Raw genomic sequence first — 14,778 nt, forward strand, 5'->3', positions numbered from 1 at the left:
CACACTATCATAGACTCACACACACACACTCACTCACTCAAAATCTCCCATTCCTCCCAGGTTGATTGGCAAAGCTGGCAACATGAGATGGACAGAGCGAAGGAATAAACGGACAGAAAGACAGGCTGGATTGGAGAGGGAGACAGGCCGGGCAGACAGGGAGACAGGCCGGGATCTGCGCCAAGCCGGACATTAGGATATTATGTCCAGCGCATCGGTCAGGATCTTCAGGTCGTCTTTCAGGGTGTCCAGCGACTGCCTGATTTTCTGCGGGTTGTCCAGCACCTCTATGCTGTGGGTGTAGGGGTCGTACTTCACTGAGAATGGTCGCTTAATGCTTGCTGCGTATGTCCTACACACAGAGGGGAAGGAATGGGATCAGAAACGTCACCCCATTTTTATTCCGATAAAATACAATTCAAAATTGCATCGTACAGTACCTTTCACATCAGGAGGATGTCCCAAGGCACTGGACAGTCAAGGATTTGGACCCGAGCTGGTGAGTTGGGCTCAGGGAGGGTAGGAGGGTGGCCAAAGGAGCGATCGAAGAGGAGGGTTTTGAGATCAGGAAACTAGAGAATTATAATTGTGCTTTAACATGGTGGGGGGGGGGGGGGGGAAGAAACATCATTGGGGTATTCCCAAAGGCTCTAATTATTGTCAGCCATCGGCACCTCCAATAATGCAGCACTGCCCCACACTGGAGCACCAGCTCAACATGAGGGACTTGAACCCACAAACTTCTGACTCGCAGGTGAGAGAGTGAGCAGGGCTTCGGGTGGTCCACAAGAGAGAAACGGGTGGTAAGTAATGGCTTACTGTCCGCAACACGCGATAAGTAATCCACAACAACAAATTACATTTGTGTCGGGCCTTTCATGTCAGGAGGACGTCCAAAGGCACTGATCAGTTAGTAATCGGTGTGTAATGTGTTAGCAATCGGTATGTAATCAGTCAGTAATCAGTTAGCAATGAGTATATAATTTGTTGGCCATCGATTAGTACTCACTTAGTAATCGGTATATAATTGGTTGGTAATCGGTTAATAATCAGTTAGTAATGAGTATATAATTGGTTAGCAATCATTCAGCAAGGAGTATATCATTGGTTAGTAATCGGTTAGTAATCAGTTAGTAATAAGCATGTAATTGGTTAGTAAGGAGTATGTCATTGGTTAGTAATCCGTTAGTAAGGAGTATATAATTGGTAAGGAATTTAATTGGTTAGTAAGGAGTTTAATTGGTCAGTAAGGAGTTTAATTGGTCAGTAAGGAGTTTAATTGGTTAGTAAGGAGTATATCATTGGTTAGTGCTGAGTAGCTGACATGGTGCTGGCCTGACACAGTCTCTCACCTGAGCTTCTCCTTGGCGTTGTTGAAACTCTCTGACACAAAGTACACGGGCTGGTAGGTCTGGTCCTGGTACGGCTGCACAGCTGCCACATCCGGCTCAAACTCCCGTAACTCCGGCTCGTCAGAGAGAGCGTGCTGCTCCCCTCATGGGGGTGGGGAGGAAGAGAGACAGAGGGGGTAAAAGAGAGAGATGGGGAGAGACAGAATGGGGGGGATGAGAGAGAGAGAGAGGGGGATGGAAAGAGGAGTGAGAAGTTACTAACATCTGTCTATTCGGGTGGTTGTTAGAAATCCTATGGCGCTATTGGAAAAGAGATTGGAGGTTCTCTATCCTCGTGTCCTGGCCAACAATCCCCTGAATAAACTTGGTCACTCACTCCACGACTGTTTGTGGGACACTGCCGTGTGCAACTAACTATTGCACTTCGCCCCCCAAAAAATATACAGTCAATCCCCTTTACAATATATTCTGTGAAGCGCTTTGAGACGCCTCAAGGACGTGGTAAGGCGCTATATCAAATACAAGTATTTATTATTATGTTGGGTAGAAACATTCTTCAATTGAACCTTAATTTTGAAGCCAAATAAGCCTTGTTCCAGTGTCTACCTAGAAGGAAAAGAGTCTTGCCAAGGTTTTAATTTAACGTTAAACAAAAAGACCTCTTTACTCACAATCAGCTCTCCATAGGAGGACAGAAGTCCAGCCCCATATGCTTTCACTGTTCCATTTTGCTTGCAGAGACCAAACTCCACAGTAAACCAATACAGCTGCAATAGAAAGTGTCCACAGAGGAACTATCAGTCACTGGGATCAGGGATTCTTCCCACTAGGCTCCTTGCAAACCCAAGTGTTAATGGGGTGGTGTGTTCCTAGCTGGACAAGCAGCAGGAATGTTTGCCTGACAGTGCTCTCAATGGCAACCGATGTGGCTTTAGCTGGTGAGACTCCATTGCACGATCTGCACCAAAATTCTTAGCTCTTGCCAACCTGCACTAAGTACTCTCTAGAATTAGGAAAACAGGATGCAACCTCACCACAGTTTAGTGCTCTGAGATGGTATCCTGTGTGACGGGTGCTGTATAAATACACAATAAATATACTATACAGTGAATGATGTGAAGCGCTTTGAGATGTCCTCCCAACATGAAAGGCGATGTGTGAAATGTAAGCATTATTATTACTAAGACCGATCTCTCCGCTGTTTATACTGGGAAATCTGGGATTTGAACCCGTGTCAATCGGGTGGATATAGACACTGCTCACTAGGCCGTAAGTGTAAACTCAGAGCAAATCAGTTCACAGTCAGAAGAGAACAGATGGAGGGAGGCATTGAGGATAGAGAAACTTACTGTAGAAAGCTTTTCAATTTCCTCGTCCGTGGCGCCTAAGGAGGCAAGTCCAATGTTCTGCAACAACAAGAAGAGTCGGGATTAAAATGAAACAAATAAAAAAATCTTAAGAATCTGCTTTTTTTTCCTTTGAAAATCGCATGATGAGTTACTTTACTGTGTAGTGACTGTGTAGCGACTGTGTCAGCTAATCACCGTCAGCCTCCTGCGGTGTCCATCCGAATGAACAAACAAACAGGCAGACAGGACCTCGATTTAAGGTCTCCCCCCCCACCACCCTTCTCCACTCCATCTCTGAGCAATCCAGCCAGCGCTCCCCCATCACTGCACTGGAGCGTCAGCCCTGATTAGGAGCTCGATGTCCTGTTGCGTGGCTCGAATCCCCAGCTTTCTGGCTCAGAGGCGAGAGCGCTGCCAACTGAGTCCATGGCAGTCATAAAATCAAATTGGTCTGAATAAAGGAAAAGTCCCAGTGCCTGGGTTCTCCTGCTGGTGTGATTCTTTTCCCCCCCAATGAACGAGCCGGGGGTGGGGGTGGGGCGCGGGGAGGCATTAGGACGGTGAGAAAAAGGTTGCGTTTCACTACCTGGGAGAATTGTGCGAAAGTTCTGTCAGCCAGAATGGGCACGTGTCCGAGCAGCTCGTGGCAACAATCCCTAAACACAGAGCGAACACATAAAGCAATGACTGTAAGGAAGGCTTTCCCGGCATTCCCATGTTTAAAGGGGAGGTTCGTTCTCCTTAATTGGTACAATAATCGGTCAAAGAAAGCGTTGGTATTACTATCATTCAGTAATAATGATCTCTGCGTTTACTGCAAATGCCTTTACCCCTGAAAGCGCTTCCCAGCGAATGTACAGCGAGGGTGGAGGGCAGTGAGGGGAAGGAGGGTGACCGAAGGCAGGGTCGAAGAGGAAGGTCTCGAGGCGGGTCTTGAAGGAGGCAAGGGAGGGGTGCGAGGTGGAGGGACTGCGGGATGGAGTTCCAGAGGGTGGGGGCAGAGTGGCTGGAGGTCCGTCCGCCAATGGTGGGGCGGGCGAGGCAAGGGCCGTGAAGCAGGCCAGAGCCCACTGAGGGTGGGGTTGGCAGGGGGTTAGGAGGTCGCAGAGGTAGGCTGGAGCAAGGCCATGGAGGACTATGAAAGTGAGGACCAGGATCTTGAACTGTATCCTCTGTGTGATGGGAAACCAGTGAGTCTGGCGAGGATGGAGGGATCTTTGACGCCCATAACAGAGGACAACACCTCAGTTATAATAATAATAACCATAATAATCATAATAATAATCTTTCCACTTGATATAGTGGAGTCCCGTAACTCAGTGGTTAGAGCACTCGCCTCGCAAGCGAGAGACCTGGGTTCGAGTCCCGGCAGGGCGAAGTGTTGTGCCAGTTTCCTTGCTCCACACGCCTCTGTTTATCCAGCAGTAAGTAGGAACCTGGATGTTAGTTGATTGGCGGATTGCTTTCCGGAGGTAATAATTCTTTAAAAAAACAATAAATTGGTCACTCAATCCACGACCGTTGTGCCCAATTGGCTGCCGCATTTCGTCCAGAAAATATACTTTATAGTGTATTTTGTGAAGCGCTTTGAGACGTGATAAGGCACTATATCAAATCAAGGATTATTATTAGTATTATTATTATTATCATTTCGTTGAGGTGTCTCAAAGGGCTTCATAGGATTTTACTGTGAAGTGTGGTGACTGTATATTGTGGGCAAACTGCGGCAGCCAATTTGCACGTAGCGAGGTCCCACAAACAGCAATGAAGCAAATGACCAAATTTTTTATCTGGGGAATTCTTGGCCAGGACATCGGGAGAGAGAAACTCCTCCATTTGAACAGCGCCAGGGGAGGGTGGAAAAGCGGACTTGTTCCTGACCCACACAGTTAACCTTCCCTCAAGTCAAACCGACCAGTTCCTGGATTTGAACTTTCCAGAACCTTTTACGTGTACTTACGGTTCTGGAGAGTGCATCGGGGCGGAAGCATGTCGGACGTACTGCGTGCATTGGAAAACCCGGAACGCCAGGCTGGCGAGGAAATCCCGAGCCGATAGGAGCCCGGCCACCGGCCACAGCTGGAACCCGGAATGTTCTGAGCCGGAGACACAGAGAGAGGGTGTTACACAGCGACCCAACACCTCACCCAACAGCAACAATAACTTACACGTCGGGAGAATGTCCTAAGGCGCTGGACAGTTTGGGATCGGGAGGGGTGGAGGGCAGAAAGGGTGGGGGTAGGGGGGTGACCAAAGGCGCTGTCAAAGAGGAGGATCTTGAGAAGGGGCTTGAAGGAGGCAAGGGAGGGAGCGACGAGAAGGGAATGTGGGATGGAATTCCAAAAGGTGGGGGCAGACAGCCTGAAGGCCCGACTCCCAACGGTGGGGTGCGCCAGGCGGGGGATGCGGAGCAGGTCAGAGCCCACTGAGCAACAAGTTATTGGACAACCATGCCAATAACACACACTTTTAATGAAGCCTTCACAGAGATGATCGCCGAGCAAGATCGGAGTTGACCAGTGGCAGGGTCCCAGAGATTGGTTCATAAGAGAGGAGGGAGAGGGGTGGAGTGAAAGGATGGATTTTTGGAAAGAGTTTGAGCCAGTGGGTGGGGGGCTTGTGACTGTGGACAGAGTGGGGTGGGAGGGTGGGGTGAGTGGGGATCTAGTGAACCAGTGCGGAGGAGTAGTCGGATAATTCTTCTTTCTGCCTAATTACTTGCAATTTCCCAAAAGGACTCAAGGAGATAAAACATGGCGGATTGCTTTCCTGGAATCCACAATTGGCTTATAACAACAATAACAACAACAACAACAAAAGGGCCAGACGGGAGACAAGAAGACATTTTTTTACCAATGAATTGTTACGATCTAGAACGCATTACCTGAAAGGGTGGTGGAAACAGAATTGCTGACAGCTTTCCAAGGGGAATTGGATAGGTCCCTGAAAAGGAAACATTTGCAGGGCTATGGGGTAAGAGCGGGGGAGTGGGACTAGTTGGGTGGTTCTTTCAAAAGAGCAGACACAGGCACAATGGACCGAATGGTCTCCTTCTGTGCTGTAAGATTCTCTGATACTATGAACAACAACAACAAGAACAAGTCCGAACCTTTCAGGAAGGAGGAGATAGCCTGTAGCTGGGGGATGGTGTTCTCGCTGTAGCCACAGTGTCTCTCCAGCAGCCTGAAGGCCTCCACGTGTTCACTGCAGGCATGGGTCGGGTACAGGCTCTTCAGAGTTGTGTACACTTCTCTCCTGTTGGGGCAGCAGTGGATCAGCGGGTCACTGGCTAACGCAGCTCAGTCCCGGCCACGAGTCGCCAGAGGTGTAACGGTTTGGGACGTTCCTCTTGCGTTATGCGTTACCGACGACTCTCTATACGGGTCTACACACTGACCCATCGCCATCGCTCTCGGGTCGTCAATGTTCTTTTGGTTACCAGGAGGTTCTGCGCAACTTGCGCCGTTCACTTCACACGGGCGCGCGGAGGAGTTCGGCCGGTACCGAAATAACCGTGGCAGGGGCGAGCGGGAGGAGCCTGTTCAGCCACAACGGCAGAGAAGAGGCTGCAATGGACCCGTGAACCACCCGGACACTCACGCATTGCAGGCGGACGATTTCAGCGCGCTGCGTCGCAGACACAGAACGGGACGCGAAGATTTTATAATAATAAATAATAATCCTTGCATTTGATATAGCACCTTATCACGTCTTCGAGGCGCCTTAAAGCGCTTCGCGGAATATACGGTAAAGTGTATTTTGTGGACGAAACGTGGCAGCCGTCTGCGCATAGCACTGTCCCGCAAATAGTCGCAGATTGAGTGACCAAATTATTATTAGTTTTGAGCGCAAAGCGAAGAAACGTGCGGGAAAACTAACCAGGTGCCGATCTCCTCTGCCGTATATTCCACTCTGGGGATTGGCTGACCACTGTAAAGGCAAACAGCTTTTGAAGTACATGTTAAGCCACGTGAGAGCTTCGAGACACTACACTGACCGGTAACGGATACTATTAAGCATGGCGATGGGTTTCTGCATGGGTCGGATACCGGACTGACCGTCGAAAGAAAATCAGACCATTAAAAAAAAAGCACCGTAAAGCCTTCAGAGTGACATTGGAACATAGACAACACAGACACACAGACACAGTGTTGGCTTACTATCGGTAGGTCAATGCAATTTCTGAAATTTGTCTTCGACGCTCCCTGTATTCAGTGTCAGCGAAACCCTGCGGTAAAACATTTGAAATTAATTGTTGACAGATCGCCTGTAAGCGTATACACTCCACGATGTGACAACTCCCCTCCTCACAATCTCCCTTAAATGGTTTTATTTGCCTATAAATACACAGTCCGTACACTTTACAGTAAATGCTCTCGCCTCGCAAGCGAGAGGACCCGGGTTCAATTCCCGGGCAGTGTGAAACCTTAGGCAAGACTCCTTACTCCATACGCTTCTGTTTACCTAGTAGTAAGTAGGAACCCGGTTGTTAGCAGATTGGTAGATCGCTTTCCGGGTGTAATAATCCCTCCAAACCAAAGTTTAGTCAATTCATTAAATCCACGACTGTTTGTGGGACACTGCTGTGCACAATTGGTTGCCGTGTTTTGCCCACAAAATGCACAAAATTTACAGTCAATTCACTTTACAATATATCCTGTGAAGAGCTTTGAAATGTTTCAAAGACATGATAAGGCTCTAAATCACATGCTAGGATTATTATTATTGTTATTATTTATAGCCGTACCAAAGTGAACTGTTTTGAGCTTTAGAATTGGTGGCTTTATTACAGTGTCCCCAGCTCCGCTCGATGGTTGTTTCTTACTTTTTCAGCTCACGAACTGTGACGCCGCGGGAAGCACATAGAAAGCCGAAATAATCTTAAATTCGGAGCTAGACCAATTCACAGGACACCGAGGACACCAAGACTGCACTGGTAGGCAAAAGCAGCAACTACGTTGCGTACAGCGACATCCCACAAACAACCACGACGTGAATAACTAACTTTATTATACATAGATACTGCACACCCTCGATTCATTAAACTGTACTTTAATTCGGCATTTTGTTCTCTACCATCAATTCGGTAAATATGCCTCCCCTTTATTTCAATCGTGTATATCATACCATTACTTCAGTCGCTTATACTTCCCTTTTGATTCTGTGGACCACACTAATGATTCTTTATTTCTGTAAGAAACTGAGTTTACCGGATGGTCAAGATCCAGATCTGGGTCGTATTTGGTAACTAGCTGGTGGCATCTATCCAAGTCGGAAATCTTCTTTGGAAACCAATGAACTGGAGATGGGAGAGAAACAAGGAATCTTAGTTATTATTCCTTCGTGGAGGAATATTCCCATTCCTATTTGGAGGAATGTTATTTGCTGGGACTTGCCAGTGCATCGGTGAGATTGGTGCCAAGGGCAAAACACAGCCAAACCGATTTACTGGGTTTTTGTGGGGGTTGCCTGCAGTCAGGCAACCTCTCGGAGGGATTGTTTTCGAAGCAACTGAACCACAAAAGGGAACGAATAGAGGCAATCCTTGGGAGAAAAGCGCTGGGGAAAGGGATCAGAGTAGAGAAAGGGATTAGAGCATCCCTCCTTTAAGGGGAGCGAGCACCAGCACACATCTGACAGAAGGAAAAGAGCAGGGGAATGGGATTAGAGAACTGCAGAGCGGGAGCAAGCACCAACATGGATACAATGGGGAGGACGGGATTAGAATGGATGACTTTGGGTGGGACGGATGGACTGTTACCATGTTGTAGCATTGTGTATCATTCTATGTGAAACCAGGAAAAGCAGGAGACGGCAGACACTTACACTTCTGTTCTTTAGTTGTCTTCACTTCCCCGGCCACTCTTCTCAGAGAGCTCACCAAGGTGCTGAGATCAGAACTGTTTGTTTCGCAGCGGATGAAGAACTCTAACACTTCCAGGTTATCTTTGTGTTTCCGCGAGGGTCTGGTTTCAATGTGGTGCATCTTGGCCTCGAAGGTCTGAGGGCAGAACAGAACGGAGGGACCGCAGACGATTAAAAATCCAGAGGATGCTGCGATTAATCGTGGATTGCCATAGCGTTGTGGTTAGCACACTCGCCTCGCAAGCGAGAGGACCCGGGTTCAATTCCCAGGCGTGGTGAAACCTTAAGCTAGTATCCTTACTCCACACGCCTCTGGTTACCTAACAGTAAGTAGGAACCCAGTTGTAAATTGATCAGCAGATAGCTTTTGCGGGGTTAATAAACCTTTCAAAATGATTTTTTTGAAAAATGATAATAATCTGTGGGACACTGCTACGCACAATTGGCTGCTACGTTTCACCCACAAACCCCAATTCACTTTACAGTATATTCTGTGAAGCGCTTTGAGACGCTTCGAAGATGTGACGAGGCGCTACATCAAATGCAAGGAGTACTATTATTTACACATTTAGAAAGTGTCCCTTCACACAGGGTAGCGTCGCCAAGCGCTGAAATATGGTGACATTGTGGAAGTTCAGTGGAGCGATGGATCTCAAACGTTCACGAAAGGCGTCCTTGGGTGGGTACCGTGCAATCCATCAACACACCTCTCACCCCATTAAAAAAACACAACCTGTTAATTTGACACACTTAATAACACTCGTGCTACGTCACATCTCGATTCAATTTCGGAGCACTTCTTATTCAGCCTCGCACCCTTTCTCACTAAAACGTCTTGTTCAATCAATTTATCTGAGTAAAAAAAAAGTCCTGACATTCCAGATTAAATTATCCCTGTTCCGTGATTACAGCAGAGCAGGCTATTACAGCAGGTTCCTAGCTATTACCCCCAAGGCTGTGTTTTAACATACAGATCCAATTATTACCTGAATCTGGTTTGAAGAATTTATTTGTTTGGCCAGAAGGTAGCTTGAAATGAATGCCTTGAAATAATTACCTTAAAACCAGACATTTGCTCTTCCGCATCACTCAGGCGGAACAGCAAATGTCTGGTTTTAAGGTAATTATTCCTGTTGGATACTTTGTGTTATTGTCAGTGCCTGAGCACCTGTTCAGTTGTGTAGATGTGCAAATGATAAGGGCACGATTGCAAACTATTGCTAGAAATTCTGAGAGGGGCTGTCACTGTGCGCGGCTGAGAGAGAGTGAGAGGGGGGCTGGCACTGTGTGAGGCTGAGAGAGAGTGAGAGAGGGGGGCTGGCACTGTGTGAGGCTGAGAGAGAGTGAGAGGGGGGCTGGCACTGTGTGAGGCTGAGAGAGAGTGAGAGAGGGGGCTGGCACTGTGTGAGGCTGAGAGAGAGTGAGAGGGGCGCTAGCACTGTGTGAGGCTGAGAGAGAGTGAGAGGGGCGCTGGCACTGTGTGAGGCTGAGAGAGAGTGAGAGGGGCGCTGGCACTGTGTGAGGCTGAGAGAGAGTGAGAGGGGGGCTGGCACTGTGTGAGGCTGAGAGAGAGTGAGAGGGGCGCTGGCACTGTGTGAGGCTGAGAGAGAGTGAGAGGGGCGCTGGCACTGTGTGAGGCTGAGAGAGAGTGAGAGGGGGGCTGGCACTGTGTGAGGCTGAGAGAGAGTGAGAGGGGCGCTGGCACTGTGTGGCTGAGAGAGAGTGAGAGGGGCGCTGGCACTGTGTGAGGCTGAGAGAGAGTGAGAGAGGGGGGCTGGCACTGTGAGGCTGAGAGAGAGTGAGAGAGGGGGGCTGGCACTGTGTGAGGCTGAGAGAGAGTGAGAGGGGGGCTGGCACTGTGCGCGGCTGAGAGAGAGTGAGAGAGGGGCTGGCACTGTGCGCGGCTGAGAGAGTGAGAGGGGGCTGGCACTGTGTGAGGCTGAGAGAGAGTGAGAGAGAGGGGCTGGCACTGTGTGAGGCTGAGAGAGAGTGAGAGAGGGGGCTGGCACTGTGTGAGGCTGAGAGAGAGTGAGAGAGAGGGGCTGGCACTGTGCGCGGCTGATAGAGAGTGAGAGAGGGGCTGGCACTGTGCGCGGCTGATAGAGAGTGAGAGGGGGGCTGGCACTGTGCGCAGCTGATAGAGAGTGAGAGAGAGGGGCTGGCACTGTGAGGCTGAGAGAGAGTGAGAGAGGGGGGCTGGCACTGTGAGGCTGAGAGAGAGAGGGGGGCTGGCACTGTGTGAGGCTGATAGAGAGTGAGAGAGAGGGGCTGGCACTGTGAGGCTGAGAGAGAGTGAGAGGGGGGCTGGCACTGTGAGGCTGATAGAGAGTGAGAGAGAGGGGCTGGCACTGTGAGGCTGATAGAGAGTGAGAGAGGGGGGCTGGCACTGTGAGGCTGAGAAAGAGTGAGAGAGGGGGGCTGGCACTGTGAGGCTGAGAGAGAGTGAGAGGGGGGCTGGCACTGTGCGCGGCTGAGAGAGAGTGAGAGAGAGGGGCTGGCACTGTGAGGCTGATAGAGAGTGAGAGAGAGGGGCTGGCACTGCGCGGCTGAGAAAGAGTGAGAGAGGGGCTGGCACTGTGCGTGGCTGATAGAGAGTGAGAGAGGGGCTGGCACTGTGCGCGGCTGAGAGAGAGTGAGAGAGAGGGGCTGGCACTGTGAGGCTGAGAGAGAGTGAGAGGGGGGCTGGCACTGTGCGCGGCTGAGAGAGAGTGAGAGGGGGGCTGGCACTGTGAGGCTGAGAGAGAGTGAGAGGGGGGCTGGCACTGCGCGGCTGAGAGAGAGTGAGAGAGGGGCTGGCACTGTGCGCGGCTGAGAGAGAGTGAGAGGGGGGCTGGCACTGTGAGGCTGAGAGAGAGTGAGAGAGAGGGGCTGGCACTGTGCGCGGCTGAGAGAGAGTGAGAGCGGGTGGGGGGGGCTGGCATTGTGTAAGGCTGAAGGTCCTTGGTGATCAGGGTGTGTCCTTGTGGGGGTAGACATGCAGGAGAGGGTGGGGTAGGAGAGAGAAGAGAGTAGACACTCCATCTCAGGCAAAAGGAAATAAAATACCATACAAAGGCGGATGTAAATTACTCAATTCTGTAACAGAAGTTTGCAATAATGAAACCCACCAAAATTTCTGAGCAAATAAATTGTGGTGTACAAACGTGGCACATTTTTAGTGGTCTTTACAGTGGTTTGAATATTTTGGGAAAGGGGATAAAGAGGTGTTTTTAGCTCTCGGGTTGATCAGTGTCATTTTCATTCATGTATCCCATAGCGTAGCGTTTAGAGCACTCGCCTCGCAAGCGAGAGAACCCGGGTTCAATTCCCGGGCCGGGTGAAACCTTAGGCAAGTTTCCTTACTCCAACACGCCTCTGTTTACCCAGCGGTAAGTAGGAGCCTGGTTGTTGATCGATTGGCGGATCGCTTTCCGGGGGTAACAATCCCTCCAATCATAAAAACAAATTCACTGGTCGCTGAATCCATGACTGCGGGACGCTGCTGTGCGCAATTGCCTATTGCATACAAAATATACAGTCAATTCACTTTAAAGTATATTCTCTGAAGTGCTTTTAGACGTCTCAACGACGTGATAAGGCGCTGTATCAAACGCAAGGATTATTATTATTATTCCCACACTTGTCAATTTCATCCCCAAGCGCAGATGGATGTTTGACAAGCTGTTTTACCTCGAAGACTTTGAGGGTGCGGGACAGGGATGAGTTTTTGGCATTGCAGAGCGTGAAGAACAGGTTGACGATAGCTCTACCGTCCTCCTCCTCGAACACCAGCTGGTCCCCGGCGTCGCCTGCCTCCGCGGCTGCCACAGCCGCTTCCCGGTCCTTACGGGCATCTTCAATCAACGACTGTCTGCGTCCAATAAACCGGGGGGACTGAGGACCACACAGCAAAGGAGTTAGGTGTCACAGCAATGCATTAGATGGATAGACTTGGACCAGATGGGCTGAGAGCAGTGTTTACTTTACAGTATATTCTGTGAAGTGCTTTGAGACGTCTCGAAGACGTGATAAGGCGCTATATCAAATGCAAGGATTATTATTATTATTATTACTATTATTACAGTTATCCCAATCTGCTCCTATGTTATTCATTTGCTTAGTTTCGTACACAAACTATAGAGTCAATTTGCTTTATATTCGTAGCATATTCTGTGACGCACTTTGAGACTCTTAAAGACGTGATAAGGCTCTACATCAAATGAAATGATTATTATTATTACTAAATTGCTTCTAACATGGAATAAATTCACCTACAAAATACACAGTCAATCCACTTGATAATACATTGCGTGAAGCGTTTTGAAACGTCTCAGTGATGTGATAAGGCGCTATATCATTATTATTATTGTAATAAATTGTAAGTAACCGCTTAGAGCATCCTGTTGTGCCTCTCTAATGTTCAACGAAACAACTGGATCTAGCCGCAGATAAGAGCATGCTCAATAAATAACACAGGATAAAGAGAGACGGACAAACAGCACAGCATGAGTTGTATTCACTGTGTTAAAGCTTTGCTGGACACCACAGGAGCCCCGTGAAGAGTGTGAGAAACAATGGAGAGAAGCTTATGCGAGATTAGAGTTGATTTTGTTACAGAACCATTATTCAAACCTAAATGCACACACACCATTGTGCAAAACATATCTATCGATTCCGAGTATTGTCCCTGGACACTGGTAATAAGCGTTCCGAGCCACTGTGCTTACAATACTGGAAAATCAACCGCTATCCGTTCCTTGTTACAGGTTATTAGGTTAACAGGTAAGGTGATCCACACTGGACAAGCAGCGGGAAAGCTTGCCAGACAGTGCTATCAATGCCAAGCTGTGTGGTTTTAGCTGGTTAGACTCCAGGGATTACCCTAAAGTATACTCTGGGAGTCCCAAGTCCTGGCTCTTGCCAACCTGCGTCTAATACTTTCCGAAATTGGGTAAATAGGATGCATGTGTCAGACACCCGGCCGACAAAATATTACAGGTTATCAGAGACTTTGAGGCTGAGTTGCTCGAAGCAACGGGAAGCAAAAATCTTTTACAGTCTCCCAGCCCAAAAAATCTGACCTCCAGTACCTGTTAGCCTAATAAAATCACTCAAAACTCAGCCAACAGATAAATCAGAGAACCTTTAAGACTTTTTGAAATTTGCAATGATTTAATTTGGCATTGAGTTAAACCCTAAACCGCAAAATACACAGTCTATCCCACTTAACAGTATACGCTACGAAGCGCTCTGAGAAGTCTCAACGACGTGACAAGGCGCTATATCAAATGCAAGGATTATATTAGATTAGATTATTATACAAGATACCGCGGGCACACACACGCACACACACGCACACCTCTGCACTTCAGAGAGCAATAACTTGCAAGATCAGGCGACACTTGACACGCATTGAGCTTGGGATGGGTTCTAATGCGGTTTAAAAGGTAGTGGTGTGGAGACAGGAGAAGCTCAGGAACACAGAAGGGGGAGAGAAAGGGAGAGTGGATGGTGGTGGTGGGGGGGGGGAATGAGGATGAATTGTCTTGTTCTTTTTTTTAAAAAAGATAGTCCTGTTGCAAATGGAACACAGGAATGCAGGGACAACTGGCACCTCACCGTCACAGCCTCTGCTTGCTTGGAATCCAGTTCAGACACTGTCCTGCGGAATCCTTTGGTTGTAGGTGACTTGGTGGATGGCATCATTGAGTTCTCCCAGAGTGAGGAGGGAGGGAGAGAGAGATAGAGAGAGGGAGAGGGAGGGATGGAGGAAGGGGTGTGTGTGTGTGTGTGTTGAGAGAGAAACAGCAATAAATTGCTTAAACCAACAACTGAACTCCTGAGCTGAGCCTGTGGTCCTTTCCTATATATAGGGAACAGGGCTGAGCTGTTTGCTACGTCAACAGCATTGATGTACTGAGCAAAGCAGCGACTTATCTCTCTCTCTCTCTATTTGACTGGGACCCTTTCCATATTCCAACACCTTCCTTCTAAGTCCTCCCGCCCCCCACCTCTCCCCAAAAATACTAATAAACTCGTTGAGGGGTGTTTGCAAAGTTTTTTTTGTTTGCCTTGTGTATGTACTGTATATAAAACAGCATTCCCTGCATGTGCAATTTACTGCATATATATATATAGAGAGAGATTGTACATGCTTATATATGTGCAATCTATAATATATATCAGTATATATCATTTATTGCATTTTAATTAGATAAATATGCAATCCATAT

The 14,778-nt window shown here is 48.4% G+C and overlaps 1 protein-coding gene across 1 annotated transcript; it reads right to left on the reverse strand.

Annotated features, from left to right (window-relative positions):
* Positions 1-14,302, reverse strand: th (tyrosine hydroxylase). Its single transcript, XM_007904792.2, has 13 exons — positions 14,165-14,302; positions 12,236-12,439; positions 8,528-8,702; positions 7,912-8,000; positions 6,862-6,929; positions 6,581-6,631; positions 5,811-5,956; positions 4,662-4,797; positions 3,288-3,357; positions 2,702-2,758; positions 2,024-2,119; positions 1,353-1,486; positions 1-352 (listed from the first exon to the last, which is right to left on the reverse strand). The coding sequence occupies exons 1-13, from the start codon at positions 14,249-14,251 to the stop codon at positions 193-195; spliced, it is 1,473 nt and encodes a 490-aa protein (XP_007902983.1). The 5' UTR covers positions 14,252-14,302; the 3' UTR covers positions 1-192.
* Positions 14,303-14,778: the final 476 nt, after the last annotated feature.

This window comes from Callorhinchus milii, unplaced genomic scaffold, assembly GCF_018977255.1.
Source record: "Callorhinchus milii isolate IMCB2004 unplaced genomic scaffold, IMCB_Cmil_1.0 Scaffold17, whole genome shotgun sequence".
Classification (NCBI taxonomy): domain Eukaryota; kingdom Metazoa; phylum Chordata; class Chondrichthyes; order Chimaeriformes; family Callorhinchidae; genus Callorhinchus; species Callorhinchus milii.